We start from the raw sequence: 14,558 nt of genomic DNA, 5'->3' as shown, positions 1-14,558 counted from the left end.
TTGATTTCTCATCTTCGAGGAGTTTTTTTCAGACATTTTCATCAGTGGAGTATGTGCTCTATATAGCAGACACGGACAAAGGCATATATGGTTTTGAAGTTTTTGAAGTGTCACGCCCTGTTGTTTGTATTCCTGCCTTTGTTTTTCCAATTCAGCTGTTTCAAGTTATCGTTTGGTATTTAGTTCCTGGTTTTCTGATTGTTGGTCATTGTGTTTGTAATCTCGTGTTCTCGCCGTTATTCTGGTCATAAGCTCGCCAAGTGGAGGTAAACATGATTAATTCTAAGAGTAAGGTGAATGTTTATACTTTGTATGTCTTGGTCAGGGGTGGGTTTTCCGAAACGTCCGTAGCGCTAAGTAGATCTTAACGCGTACGTTTCATACGAGGTTACAAAGTACTTAGCACTACGAACGTTTCAGGAAACCCACCCCTGTGCTCCATGGTCTGTATCGTATGGTTAAGTTAGTGTTAGTATTGCCTTCCCGTCCTTGGTTTGTTCTTTGGTTTATGTTTGCTGATACGCTCCTTCCTCGTATATATATATATATATATATATATATATAATAGTCTGGTTTTGTATCTCTTGTTTGCTTTTGTCCCCGTTATGTTATATCCGCATCTTGTTTTATGTTAATACACTTCTTTTCTTACCTGTTTTCCTTTTATAGTCGCAGTTGTCTTTTGTATTATTTCGCCCTACTGATGTGCAATAAACAGCTTAGATGAACACAATGACACACTAATGTCACATAAAAGTTTTTTGTGAGGACACATGTATTCCCACAAGGCCTTGAATCCAGCACAACAAAGACAAACACTGGTTCACTGGAAACCTCAGACAGTTATGCCAGTCAAAAGCATACAGAAGCAGAAACAGAGCACAAAGACATAAAAGCCAAGAGTGACTCCAGAAAGCTGAGCAACATCAGTTTTGTGGAAAAGCCTACAGGCACAAGAAGACATCTCCTTAGACAATAAAAAGAAAGAAAACACAAAAATCGCAGAATACTCAACGCAAAATAAACTCAACTGCAAAATCAGAAACAAAAGACGCCAGGTGAAGTAACTGGCTGGCTGGCAAACACTGCAAAGAACAAAAAACCCTTCCCAAACAAAAGCAGACAGGAAAATAACAGCAGGAGGAAATCTTAAGGGAGGCCAGAAAGTGGCGCAGAAGGTAAGTACTTGAATAAATAAAGAGGTCAAGAGAGAGCAAGAGAAAATTATGACTAAACATCAGCAACGTAGCACGAGACCAACGGGAAGAGAAAACTGACTGAGATCACACAGCATGGACCAAACGATTCAGCAGTGACCTGCTACAGCTCTCTCCCTAAAGTAGGGAGGAAAACAGCTGCAGCAGATCACCGCTGATTGCGGGGAATCTGCCTGGAACCGACCCGTGGGTTCCTCGTAGCGGCGGCCGGAGAAACCGCACTGACAAAAACAAGTTTATGTGCATGTCACAACTTAGTAAATAAAATGTATGAATGAATGCAACATGTTATTTGGATGCTAATAACATTTATACAGCCACTTTAACAGTTATAATGAATATGAGAGGCCAATAACTTTGCATTTCTTTTGTAGAAATAGTTTTACTGGGTGTAAAAACTGTATTAATCAAGGATTCAAAAGACAGGAAAGGCATCATGATAATCATGAAAAAAATCTCAGTGATTATTTCCAAATGCATTTTCATTATAGGTGTTTTGTTAAAAGTAGCTCCAAATGTTTTCAATGACAACACGGTGACCAGAATGCCATTAGTAAAAAAAATTACAATTACCACTTCTTAAAAACATAACCCTAATAACATATACAACTCATTAAGGCTACTAAACAAAGTCAACTGCCAGTCTGATGATTTATCAGGTAATCTTAATATCCATCACATTTTATTCAATTTGAACTGTGTAGCTCCTGAGGTCTTTCACAAGAGGAGAACTTCATGAAAACAATGGACAAATGTGCCATTATATTTAGGTTTTAAACCTTTTTGATGATAATGGGATTTATTAATAAAACTGTTTATTATGTATTTTTGCATGCTGAATCTAACTGTGTTGTATTATTCTATTACCCATAGTTTTTCTTTACTACTCCAGTATATTTATATGTACCAAGGAAAGTGGATACCCTCTATGTTGGCACACTACTGCTGGACACTGAAGAAGGATGTTTCCTGAGAGCAAACATAGACAAAAATCATACACTGTACATTTTAGTTTGTCTTATTTATAAATAATAGATAATTAATGTAAAATGTAAATGCCCTCACTCTTAAAAACCAAACACGATGGATCTCTAATTCTAAGAACAGATTTCAACATAGAAAGTACTATGAGCTCCACTTTAGTTTGTGAAGCAAAAAAAAAAAGATAAAATTCCTACATTGAATGTTTACATACGGAAATCTCAAAATTACTAATATTACTAAATTAGTACAAAATTACTAATGAACTAATATGACTTAATATACACTGTTAATTTTGGTTATCCTAAATTTGTGGTATAGATGAAAAAGAATAGGAACCATTTAGCATGCATTGATTGTTATACCACAAGTGGTCTTTGCAGCTTTTATTTAGTTAACAAAATTATTAGCACAAATATACATTTTAACACCATTAAAGTATTTTTAAATCTCCCATCTCTAACTTAAGTAACGATCTTCCTCTGCTTTTACTCCCTCCCTATCTTCTATGTTATGAAAGTGTTCTTCATCAAGGTATTCCTCCTCTTCATCTTCATTACTCTCCTTAAGTTGGGACAACATTGTTTTCAGAGTGGTCTTTACCTCCTGTACCTCCTTTTCTAAGGGTGGAGCATGAGTTAAGGGGAACACACTGTCACACAGGCAATCTCATGCAGATATTCTTTCATTACTGTCACCTAAAAATGCACACCAATGTACCTAAACCAAGAATTACTAAGCTGTAAGAAAGTTCTGTATTATCTTTGTCACCCTCCAAAATACCAATTTCTCATTTATATCACCATGCTGAGTCACCATTTGTTCATGAGTCAAAAGGTACTTACAGTCTCTTTTCAGACAGAGCTGTGCAGACTAAATAATTCATACCTTAACTTTGGAATGGAATGGACCCAACTCCTCAGTCCTAAATTGTTTAACTTACTAAGGGATCCAAATGGGAATAGAGAGTGCCTAGCTTAAGTGGGAACTCTTAAGCTTAAGGTTTGCCTTTAGCAGCAGATGGGGCTTGATGAGGCTTGTTTTGCTCTCCAAATGGTCTCAGATTGTCCTCATTCATAATTAACCAGCCATTAAAATTGCATCATGAATTATGAAGAGGGATTACTGAGATCCTCTCTGGCTGAACACACACATGTCAGTTCCATTGGCAAGGATCTCTATTATATGTTCTGTATGTTTACAACAATGCCAAATTAAGTTTTGGTTTTTTGAGGGGGGCTGCTCTACCTTAATGTTATTAAATTGCTTTAGTAATCAAGAACTACAGGCAGGCTTACATAAAGGTCATAAGCAGCGTTGTCATTTAAAACTCTGTATCTGCAACTCAGATTTTAGTAGTATTGCAATTGAACACCTCAAATGACAAAAAAATCTTTCAATTATACCATTGTACAATGTGTCATTGTAAGGTCAACATAACAGTTCATGTTGTGGAATGAAGCACTGTTCTGGTTATCCCATCACAGCACATGCTGTTGAGACCTTTCAAGCTTGAACATTCATTGCATACCTCAGTCTGCATTAACACAGCCAATAGTAATGGTAATGGTCTTCAGATAAACAGATAGTAGTTCTGAATCTTTATCTCTTGACTCATAATGACTACGTTTCTTGTTTTTTATTTTCTAGACTCCAAAATGCACCACTTTGGTACACATAAGCAGATCTATTTTCTTCCACAACATCTAGATTTATTTGCATGCAATGAATGTATTACTATATAATTAGATCAGCTGGCTGGTCATTGCTTATTTATGAAATGGCCATTTGACTCTGTCTACTGTGAACTGTTTCCTGTCATGCAAAGAGATATAAAAGTAAGACATCAAGATGCTGCACTGGACAGCACACTATCTACCATTAACTTTCACTTATCTTCTTCACACATAATGACTGGTTGGATCAACCTGTTACTCTTTCTCTTTTCTCTCTCTCTGTTTCTTAATATAACTATTTTTTAATCAACGCAGGTATTTTCCTTACTTGCAGTCTGTCTTATAAATATAAAGAAAAGATGTAGCTTCTCGAGAGTAGGTTCTCTTACAGCTGAGCTCATCTTTATTCCCGGCCAGAATGGACCTCTTGGAAATTACAGCCCTGACTCCCCTTGGGCTGTTTTGGTGGGATCTAAGTGACAGATGTTATGACAGGGCCATATGACCATATCATGCTGATAGGGAAATGTGATTTTTCTTATGATATTTTCTCACAAAAGCATGAATGAGTCATGTGTTTTCCGACTGTGCATTTCTTTGCTCTTTTATTTTCCTAGACAGCTGACACCTTCAAAGTTAACCAATAGTTAACTCAAAGCTGAAAATATTAACACCTCACTTGCAATGATTCGTGAATGTTTGTCTTTGACAAGGACATGTGCAAAACAACAAGCCAGTTGGGTTATAAACATGCTAACCTAACCTAAGCTCTCCAGAACACACACAATTGATTCTGTTTGGCGAAGCTGATGCAGGCATGGATTATTTTGTTAGTTGATAGTTTGATTGCGTATACTTTTGGACATCATAGAAAAGAAAAGGCTTACTTTGGCTGGAGTTTATGTCAAGTTGTTTGGGTACTACGTTGAACCGGAAGTTAGCATGAACAACAGTTATGAAGATCTAAGAAGGACTTGTTTGAGTAAACAACAAAATAAATAAAAATACAATAAATAAATAATTGTGCATGAAATGATTCATACTAAATATCACCCAAATATTAGATGATAAACAGTATTAGAGCAAGTACTGTAGTACTTCCTCAGCATCGCTTAGTGCCTGTTCAGCACTGTTTAGCACTGTTCAATGGTTAATTATTGTATTACCTTATCACATTATTTTTACTAAACTACATGTAACAAGTACGTGAAGCTTGAGGATGCAGGAGGCAATATAACACACAGAAGTTGTGTAATAGCTGTGGATAGCGGTATGAGCGCACAGCAGCAACATATAACATATATGGTGTATATACTATACACACACATAGCAGATTCACAAAGATGAACACAGGATGAGATGAACACACACAATATATACACATAGCATAACCGTGTACAGCACATTAGACTAATGAGACGAGTGAACACACACACACAACCAGCCATGCCCACGGACGTACATATAAAGACACTACACTACATTAACACACGCCTAAAGGGAGGGGTCCGGGGCTGTAACGTGACAGACCCCCCCCCTCCCCCCCAAGGGCAACTCCTCCCTGAGTGCCCCACGGAACAGGTATGTTCCAGACCCACACAGATGGGTGGGCCGGAATCACACACTTCCCGGAGTTGTCGAACCGCGATGGGGAGGCCGCCACGAAACAGGCACAAAAGGGACATGAAAGGGACAAAAGGGAACAAGGGATTGAGGAGAAACACAGAAACAGACAAAAACACAGACACAGCCATTAGAGGGTACAGAGGAATATGCTTCCATGCCTGCAGCCCTATGAATAAAGGAAAGGGCAGTTATGGGTGTCAACCCCGGCACCTTTCCTCTCTGTGGTCTCATGGAGCTCCGTGGTAACTGCCCTGCAGCTGGGCTCCTGCCTCTGGACCGGATGGCGTGCAGTTCTCTTTAGAGCCACTGAAGAGTGTGCCCCGATGTGAGGCTCCCTGGAAGCATCTGGAGTTCTTTTAGGTGCCTAGGCGGGGCGCTCTGTGGGCTCTTCCCTGGACCACACTCCTTGAAGGGGAGACTCAGGTGGCGAGTCCCGCGGTTCCTCCTAAACTTCCATTTACCCCTCAGAAGAGCAATAGCTCCTCATACAGATGGCCTCAGGTATAATGTCTTCTGGACAGCTCATGCTGTCACCCTCTGAGGGTGGTAATGGAAATGGAATGGAACGTCCTTGGCTTATAGCCCCTCGTCTCCTCTCTCCATGGAGTGCTCTGTTAGTGGAGGACTGGGAGCCTTGCCCCACTTTTTGATGGTAAAAAGGTTTGCAGTAGAAGCCTGTTCTTCCTCATAGAAGCTCCTCTAAGTACATTGTTGCAAATGACAGACGATGGGGTCTCCCTCGCGCTCCTAAGCCATGTTCAGGGCCTCAAAATGAGAGCCAGGTGAGGGCGTGTGTTGGGACCTGGGCGAGGGGGCATGACTGTGCATACTTGCCCTCCTTCTTGGGTCCCAGTATCCTGGCATCATTGAGGCTCATCTTTTTGTAACGAGTGCTCGAGGCTTGAGGATGCAGAGACGAGTTGCAGATAACATACAGAAGTTTATTATAATGGCTGTGGATAGCACTATACTATACGCACACGTAGCAGACTCGCAAAGACGAGCACAGGATCAGACGAACACACACAATATATACACGTAACAAGCACGAGACAAGTGAACACACACACCAGGGCCGGAGTGGGCTCCTTTTTCAGCCCGGGAGTTTCATGCCCAAATCCGGCCCAAAATTATTTTTCCCTCCCAATCGGCCCAAACTAGAGATTGACATGAGCCGGCCCATCGGGAATCCTCCCGAATCTCCCGATTAGCCACTCCGGCTCTGACACACACACAACCAAACACAGCCACGGACATACATATAAAGACACAGACTACGTTAACACAATCCCAAAGGGAAGGGTCCGAGGCTGTACCATGACACTACATTTTATGTCTGTTCTAATTTAATAGTTTAGAGTTTAATAGCTTTGCCATCTTAATATTTTACTACATTATGGATTGTTGTTTTTTTCTATTATTTTAATTATTATTTGGCATTTTATTATTTTATTACCTTATTTTATTATTCTTCTAAAAATATTTATTTATTTATTACTAATAAACTTATATAAATAAATAATAAAGTTTTATTTATTCTGTAAAGCATTTTGAGTTGCATGTATTTATGAAAGGTGCTATACAAATAGAGCATTATTATTATTTCTAATTTGTGTATACTTCACCAGAATTTTCTTAAGGAGAGTCACACAAACAAATGTTTATGACCTGCCTATAAAGCTTGGTTAGAAACATACATAGACATTCAGGCACATGCCCTGACAGACACGCATACAAAACCACACACACACACATACACACACACACACACACACACACACACACACACACACACACACACACACACACACACACACACACACACACACACACAGTGCAGTGTAAGGATATTAGTGAGATCTTGGTCATAGTTCAGCAGGGCAGCTTGAAGGTGCTCTTCCAAAGACAGAAGCCTTTCACTGAAGAACTTACAATGTGCTGTCAGGTCCATTCCCACAGTGCGTAGATCCTGAAACAACAGCATCGACAATGGCAACAACGATGTCAACAATACCAATAGCTCTTGAACGTGTGATCATGAATGACTTCAGATTCAAGACATTTTTATTACATCTATAATACTTTACACACTAAGTGTTATAGATACTCTCTTATGATATGAAAAAATGTAAAGTTTGCTAATTAGATTTAAAAGCAAAACCACGTCAGCTGTGTCACTTCCAACTTCTCCTTTGCTGTGTCAGGCTTAACAAGACATCCTTCAGCAGTTCTGAGTGCACTCATTACTCCAGCAAATAGATGAGAATAAAGGGAAGAGAGGAAGTGGACCAGTATTACACAGTGGCAGTATCCCAGTTCCAGCAACTGGAGATTTACTATATTTCATACTGTATTTATACATCCAAATCACAGGGTGCCTATCTGCTTCATACTCTCAGGTAAACCACTTTTGCTGTGCTGTCCCTCACAAACTGAGCAGTATTGTTCAAGCTCTATTCTTCGACCCCCACAGCACCTCATTGTGCACATTTTATAGCCTATCATATTACATCATGAACAAAATATAACAGCTCTGGATAAGGATGGTGTTCACATGTGAGAGCACCCAGCTCATCTCTGTAAAAATACGGTGAAAGTTAATTTCCTTCAGGATCAATAAAGTATTTTCAATTCAATTCAAAACTGAGTAGATAAATGTTAAGTGTGTGTTTTGTGGTCAGTACCGTTCACTAGGATGTGTGATAAGGTACGTTATGTGTGAGCTCTACATGCTGTGCATGTGTAAAGTTGTATGTCCCCCCAGGCTTCGCATTCAATTGTACTACGCCACGATGTTGTCAACAATCCTGTTGGCGATCCCTTTACTTGCTCCTTTTTCCTGTCTCGTCTCTGTTGCAAGCTGGTAGCCTAGGCTGGGTCGTAGCAATAAACTTGTTTTAAAATCAGTGAGCCACAAAATAAAAACAATGAGGAAACTGTAGTTGCATTTGTCAAGGCCACATGCCCTTGATCCTTTTCCTAAATAGTGAAGAATGGGCTGTCAGCTTACATGCATACATTGATTTTCTTTGTGTTAGTATGGCAGGCTGGTGGGCCGTAGCAGAGCAAATCAGTGAATTAAGGTCATTAGGGACAATGAGAGATCAGATGATGCAAACTGCAGTTTTTTTAACCTCTCCTTTACACCTGTCTTTATTCTTATCCCTTGCTCAAACTAGAGATGTGCTTTTCTCCCTTGCTATCCCAAATTCATGTACCTTACTCAGTCTTTGTTTTCCAAATCCATAAAATAGTCACTTCCAGCTAAAAAGCATTGATTATTTATTATTATTATTATTATTATTATTATTCATAATGCATAATTTAGCATGGAATCCCAAAGGCTGTTGCATAGGAAACCCTTCATGTTCCCAAGCAATATTTAGGAACATCAGTCATGGCCAATTCACTTGCAGTGCATTCACTTTGTCCAGATTTCACATGTAAGAAAAATTAAATTTCGGATTACTGAATTCTACTGGTGTCAGTTTCTCACCCTATTGCTTTACAATTTTTATGAAGTGTTCTGGTGAGAAACAAGAGTGCTCCCCCAATGGCACACAAATAAATAAAAGCCTATGGAATACTCTCCCAATACTCTTGGAGAACGGGCTCTGATTGTTGTTTGTCTTTATGCACCAAATGGCAGTTCAGAGTACCCGGCCTTATTGGAGTCCTTGGAGGGGATATTGGAAGATGCCCCTTCTGGGGATCCCATTGTTCTGGTGGGGGACTTCAATGCTCATGTGGGCAATGACAGTAAGACCTGGAAGGGCGTGACTGGGAGGTGTGGCCTCTCCAATCTGAACCTGAGTGGTATTTTGTTATTGGACTTCTGTGCTCATCACAGTCCGTCTATAACAAACACTATGTTCGACCACAGAGGTGTCCATAAATGCACATGGCACCAGGACACAGCTCGATCAATTTTGCAATTGTGTCGTCGGACTTGCGCCCGTGTGTCTTGGACACTTGGATAAAGAGAAGAGCTGAACTGTCAACCGATCACCACCTAGTGGTGAGTCAGGCAACTCAAGGAGTGGAAAGCAGTTCCCGACCAACACTGTATACAGTGGGGCTGGGGATCTGCTGACCTCGACTGGCAATGTCATTAGGCGGTGGAAGGAATACTTTGAGGATCTTCTCAATCCCAACATCATGTCTTCCATAGAGGAAGCAGAGCTGGGGGACTTGGAAGGGGGTTCACCCATCACTTGGGCTGCTGACCAGGGTAGTTGTGAAACTCCTTGGCGGCAAGGCTCCGGAAGGTGGATGAGATCCGCCCTGAGTTCCTTAAGGCTTTGGATGTTGTGGGACTGTCCTGGCTGACACGTCTTTGCAACATTGCGTGTACATCGGGGGCAGTGCCTCTGGACTGGCAAACCGGGATAGTGGTTCCCCTTTTTAAGAAAGGGGACTGGAGAGTGTGCTCCAATTATCAGGGGATCACACACCTCAGCCTCCCCGGTAAGGTCTATGCAGACCAGTCAACAGTCGAATCTCAGTTACAAGATGAACAATGTGGGTTCCTTCCTGGTCGTGGAACACTGGACCAGCTTTGCACCCTTGTGAAGGTCCTAGAGTTTGCTCAACCAGTCCACATGTGTTTTGTGGATTTAGAAAAAGCATTTGACCATGTCCCTCGGGATCCGGGCTCTCCCTTAGAGATAAGGTTCGGAGCACAGACATCCGAGAGAGGCTTGGAGTAGAGATGCTGCTCCTCCTCGTAGAGAGGAGCTAGTTGAGGTGGTTTGGGCATCTGGTCCAGATGCCACCTGGGTGCCTCCCTAGGGAGGCACTCCAGGCATGTCCAACTGGGAGGAGGCCCGCTGGAGAGATTATATCTCTTGGCTGTCCTGGGAACGCCTCTGTATCCTCCCAGAGGAGCTAGAAGAGGTGGCTGGGGAGAGGGAAACCTGGGCCTCTTTGCTTAGACTACTGTCCCCACGACCCGAACCAGGAATAAAGCAGATGACAATGGATGGATGGAATGCTCTCCAATTCTCAAACCAACCCAAAGCAAGTAAGCTTGTCCTGACAATTAATAAAGTACAGTACATTGCATGCAATATTAGGCAGGATTTGTCTGAAAAAGCTGGAATTTATGTCACAAGCAAAGAACAGATGATTCACCTTCTTTATTGACTGGTGTTGTATAATGGGTCTTGGCATTCAGCAATCAATTTTTATTTTATAGTGGCCTTGCCAACACTATCGGTTGTCCTCTAAAAAAACAAAAACAGAAACTCCTCTAATTTCTGAAAGACACTTATTTGTTTTGGATGGATTTGAAATTAAATGATGTCAATTCCTTTCCTTTCCTTGTCAGATGGACATTAATAATAATCACTTAATATATTAAAACAGCGTTTGCATAACTTGGGGCAAAAGTGCAACTTTTGAGGAATGAATTGAAAACTCATATTTTGTTTGAAAACAGTGTTTTGATGTGATAACAAGCTGTTTTATTATGTTTGTGATGTTACACATGCATTTCCAAACAAGTAGTAAGTCTTGCATTTAGGCGTTTAAATATGTGATGCGTTATAATTGAATATGTCAAAGGTGATATTTTAGGTTAATCCTTAAGTCTTGTCTGTTTTGTTATAGCACAAATGACTGGTACTGCCACATGGTACTGCAATGGATATACAATTACAAGCATTAAGGATGCTATTATGCTATCAATATATCAATATATTCTACAGGTAGAGCTAAACCTATGTTCTCTTTCTATGAGCAACCTCAGCATTCTACTGCATTCTATAACCGATTAGTTAAAGAGAACATAGAGCAGGGGTCACCAACGTGGTGCCCGCGGGCACCATGTCGCCCGCAAGGACGTCATGAGTCGCCCGCGGGCCTGTTCTAAAAATAGCTCACTATATATCACGCAAATATTAAGGGAATTCATACAGGAACCACAAACCATAAGATAAGTCTTTACGCAGATAATGTATTACTTTTCCTACAGAACACACAAGCTTCTCTTCCAAATACAATCAAACTTATAGACAGCTTCTCTTCTATATCAGAATATTCCATCAACTGGGGTAAATCAACAGTTTTGCCTATAAATTGTAGTTTTCAGAATACGACCACCACTCCACTACAATAAGGTAATATTAGATACTTAGGCATACATGTCTCCGCTAAACTTTCAGACTTAATGCAGTTAAATCATATCCCTCTATTGAAGATGATCTCACATGCTGGAACGCTTTACCTATATCACTTATGGAGAAAATCGCTACCATTAAAATGATGGTTCTACCAAAAGTCAACTATTTATTCTCTCTAATCCCAAATAAACCCTCTGCTGCTTGGTTTAAGTCCTTAGACTCAAACATCTTAAAATTCCTATGGAAAAACAAGCCACCAAGAATAAGTCTGAAAACCTTGCAAAAGACAAAACTCAATGGTGGCTTAGAACTACCAAATTTTTATAATTATTTCTTAGCCAATAGATTACAGTACATTTTAAAATGGATCAAATATGACTTAATAGACAGCCCATGGTTGGACCTAGAACAAGCATTCTGTGGGAAAATAAAACTCTCAGACCTACCTTACATTAGCTCTAATATTAAGCATCAAGACTGTTTTAAAAGCCTTAATATAAATACTTCACTGACAGCCTGGTGGGAATTTCTAAAGCGAACTCGGTCCGCACTCATCCCATGCAAACTAACACCCATTTGGAACAATCCAGACATTTGTAAGAAAGTACTACATTTCACATCATGGCATGATAAAGTAATAGAAAATTTAGAACATGTTATTAAAGATGGGAACTTTGTCACATTTCAGGAACTTGTATCAGAATATGGAATAAACAACAGTAGATTTCTTGAATATCAACAATTGAAATCAATCATTCAACAGAGATTCAACCGCAATCAACTGAATCTAGAAATATCAGTATGGGTAACTGAATTCCATGTACTCCTAAATTATTATCAAAACTATATAAATTATTGTTAAAATTTGATGACTCGATCTCCCTTCCGATAGCCAAATGGGAATGAGATCTCTCTATTAATCCAGATCAACACTTTTGGACAGATATATGTACAAATATTTTCAAAATAAGTAAAAACCCCAACTTACAACTTATACAATACAAAGTCCTTCATAGAACACACTATAGAGGACAAAGGAGGTTCCAAATGGGCCTAGCACAATCAAACATGTATAGGCAATATAATTGATCACTATATGCGTGCTATATGGGACTGCAGGCATGTTCAGGAATTCTGGCAGAAGGTATGTGTAGACTTGTCCACGTGGTTTAAATCCCAACTTCACCCAGACTGTGCATCCTAGGAGACGTCAGTGAATTGGCTATAGAGGCAAACACATCACACATAGTTCTTACTGCTCTGCAGCGAAGCTTGGTGCCTAATGAGCCAGCTAGCAAGCAGACTCTCCTCTTCCAGAGGACCATTTCCTCTGGACCTACGCATTCCTACCCACCCACCCCCCCCACACATACACACACACATACACACAGTCCTTTTACATTTAGGATTCTGGGGGGCAGGCATGCAACCAGAGGTTGACGAGGTGGGCCTGCTGCCATGGTCTCACCCGTCTCCTCACCACTGTCTGTCCCTCAGTTTTTACTGCACTTTAGACATTGAGGGCCTTTGAGGAGACGGTGTGGACAAACACTGACCAGTGGCCCGGGGCTTTGACCACTTTTGTCCCAGCACATGTCCCCTCAATTTTAACTACACCATAGTATCACACACTACCATATACACCAACACCTACACAGCACTGGGGGTGGCGGGGTGGGAAGGCCTTCCTTCACCCGTTTCCTGCTCCCTGCCGGGGTGGGGGTGGGTCGCTAGCGCGGGGCTGGGCTGGGGGCGTCCTGGGGCTGCTGCTGATCCTTGCTGGTCTAGCCATTTGCCCCCACCGCAGAGAGTGTGTTAGTTTGGATGAATGTGTTTTTGTCCTTGTCTCTGTTTGTATAGGTAGATGAATGAGTACGTGTTGGGGTGGGGGCTATTGGGACGTGTGTATATATTGGGGTGAATGTGTGAATACATGTGTGGTGGTATATATGTCCGCAAGAGTGTATATGGGTGTGGGTGAATGTGTGTGGGAATATATGGTGAGGTGAATGTACATGTGTGTGTAGGTGTACAACTTTCGTTCAGCACTTCCCCCACTCAACAACTTTGGTTCGCCGCCCCAAACACCCCCCCCCCCCCCCCCCCCCCCCCCGATTGATGTGTATCAATCCGGTAGCCCTCCGCAATAATTGGTATCCAAGAAGTAGCTCCCAGTTTCAAAAAGGTTGGTGACCCCTGACATAGAGAATGGTGTGGGTGGTAAGGTTAGGGGAAAAACTCATCTCACCTTCTCTATCCTGGTGGGAGTGGATGAGGGTTAGGAGGAGTAGCCAGTCTTCAAGAAACACACACACAAAGGATAGAAACATAGAAGACACAGTATGTACTAAGGAACAAAGAAACAGATTAACTGGTCAAGGTTTAAATAAGTAGTGTTAGGGAGAGATTTACAGAGAGATGCTTTAAGACGGAGAAAATGAAGTAGTAATGGAAGTGGGAGCGGAAGTGGGAAAGACCAAAGAAAAGAGAAAAGAATTATAAAGAATAAAATGACAGTTCTACATAATTACTCCTAGATGAAAACTGGTATGCTTTGCTTTATGTCACCTTAACAGAATGAGATAAATGTAGGTAGTTGACCTTAGGGAATTCAGATTGTTGCAGGTTCACTTCAGAGTTCCAGAATTCTTCCAGAGCAGTGTGCATGGCACAGTCCACTTTAGCTTCGGTGAATGGCAGTACTTTTTGACATGGTTCTGTAGTAGGCAGGAGATCTTCTCTTCTCAGGGCCCGCAGCTCAAGACCTTGAAGAAGAAGGTGGCATGTCTCTAGGTCAGCCTCCCAAACGCCCTCCAAGCTGGTATTTTTACATCTGTGGGATGACAGGCACAATGACCAGGCACATTATCTAAACCAACTAATACAGTACAACTAGTACAGCTCATCAAGGTACAAAAATTACTGATTCTTGTACT

General features: G+C 41.0%; 1 protein-coding gene across 3 annotated transcripts in view; it reads right to left on the bottom strand.

Moving 5' to 3' along the window:
* Nucleotides 1–781: 781 nt before the first annotated feature.
* The window catches only part of disc1 (DISC1 scaffold protein), a 79,052-nt gene continuing 65,275 nt past the window's right edge, over nucleotides 782–14,558 (bottom strand). Inside the window, exons 10-12 of one of the 3 annotated variants that reach the window (XM_076974239.1) lie at nucleotides 14,224–14,455; nucleotides 7,352–7,469; nucleotides 782–2,824 (exon numbers count right to left, since the gene is read on the bottom strand). In XM_076974239.1, the coding sequence (XP_076830354.1) occupies nucleotides 2,658–2,824; nucleotides 7,352–7,469; nucleotides 14,224–14,455 (517 nt within the window). In that variant the 3' untranslated portion in view covers nucleotides 782–2,657. Of the gene's footprint in view, nucleotides 2,825–7,351; nucleotides 7,470–13,870; nucleotides 13,919–14,190; nucleotides 14,456–14,558 lie in introns of those variants that run through there. The other 2 variants (XM_076974240.1, XM_076974241.1) reach the window with 2 other exon arrangements.

This window comes from Brachyhypopomus gauderio, chromosome 15 (assembly GCF_052324685.1).
Source record: "Brachyhypopomus gauderio isolate BG-103 chromosome 15, BGAUD_0.2, whole genome shotgun sequence".
NCBI lineage: Eukaryota > Metazoa > Chordata > Actinopteri > Gymnotiformes > Hypopomidae > Brachyhypopomus > Brachyhypopomus gauderio.
The sequence above is the reverse complement of the archived record's forward strand: the minus strand, read 5'-3'. Positions and strand labels throughout refer to the sequence as shown.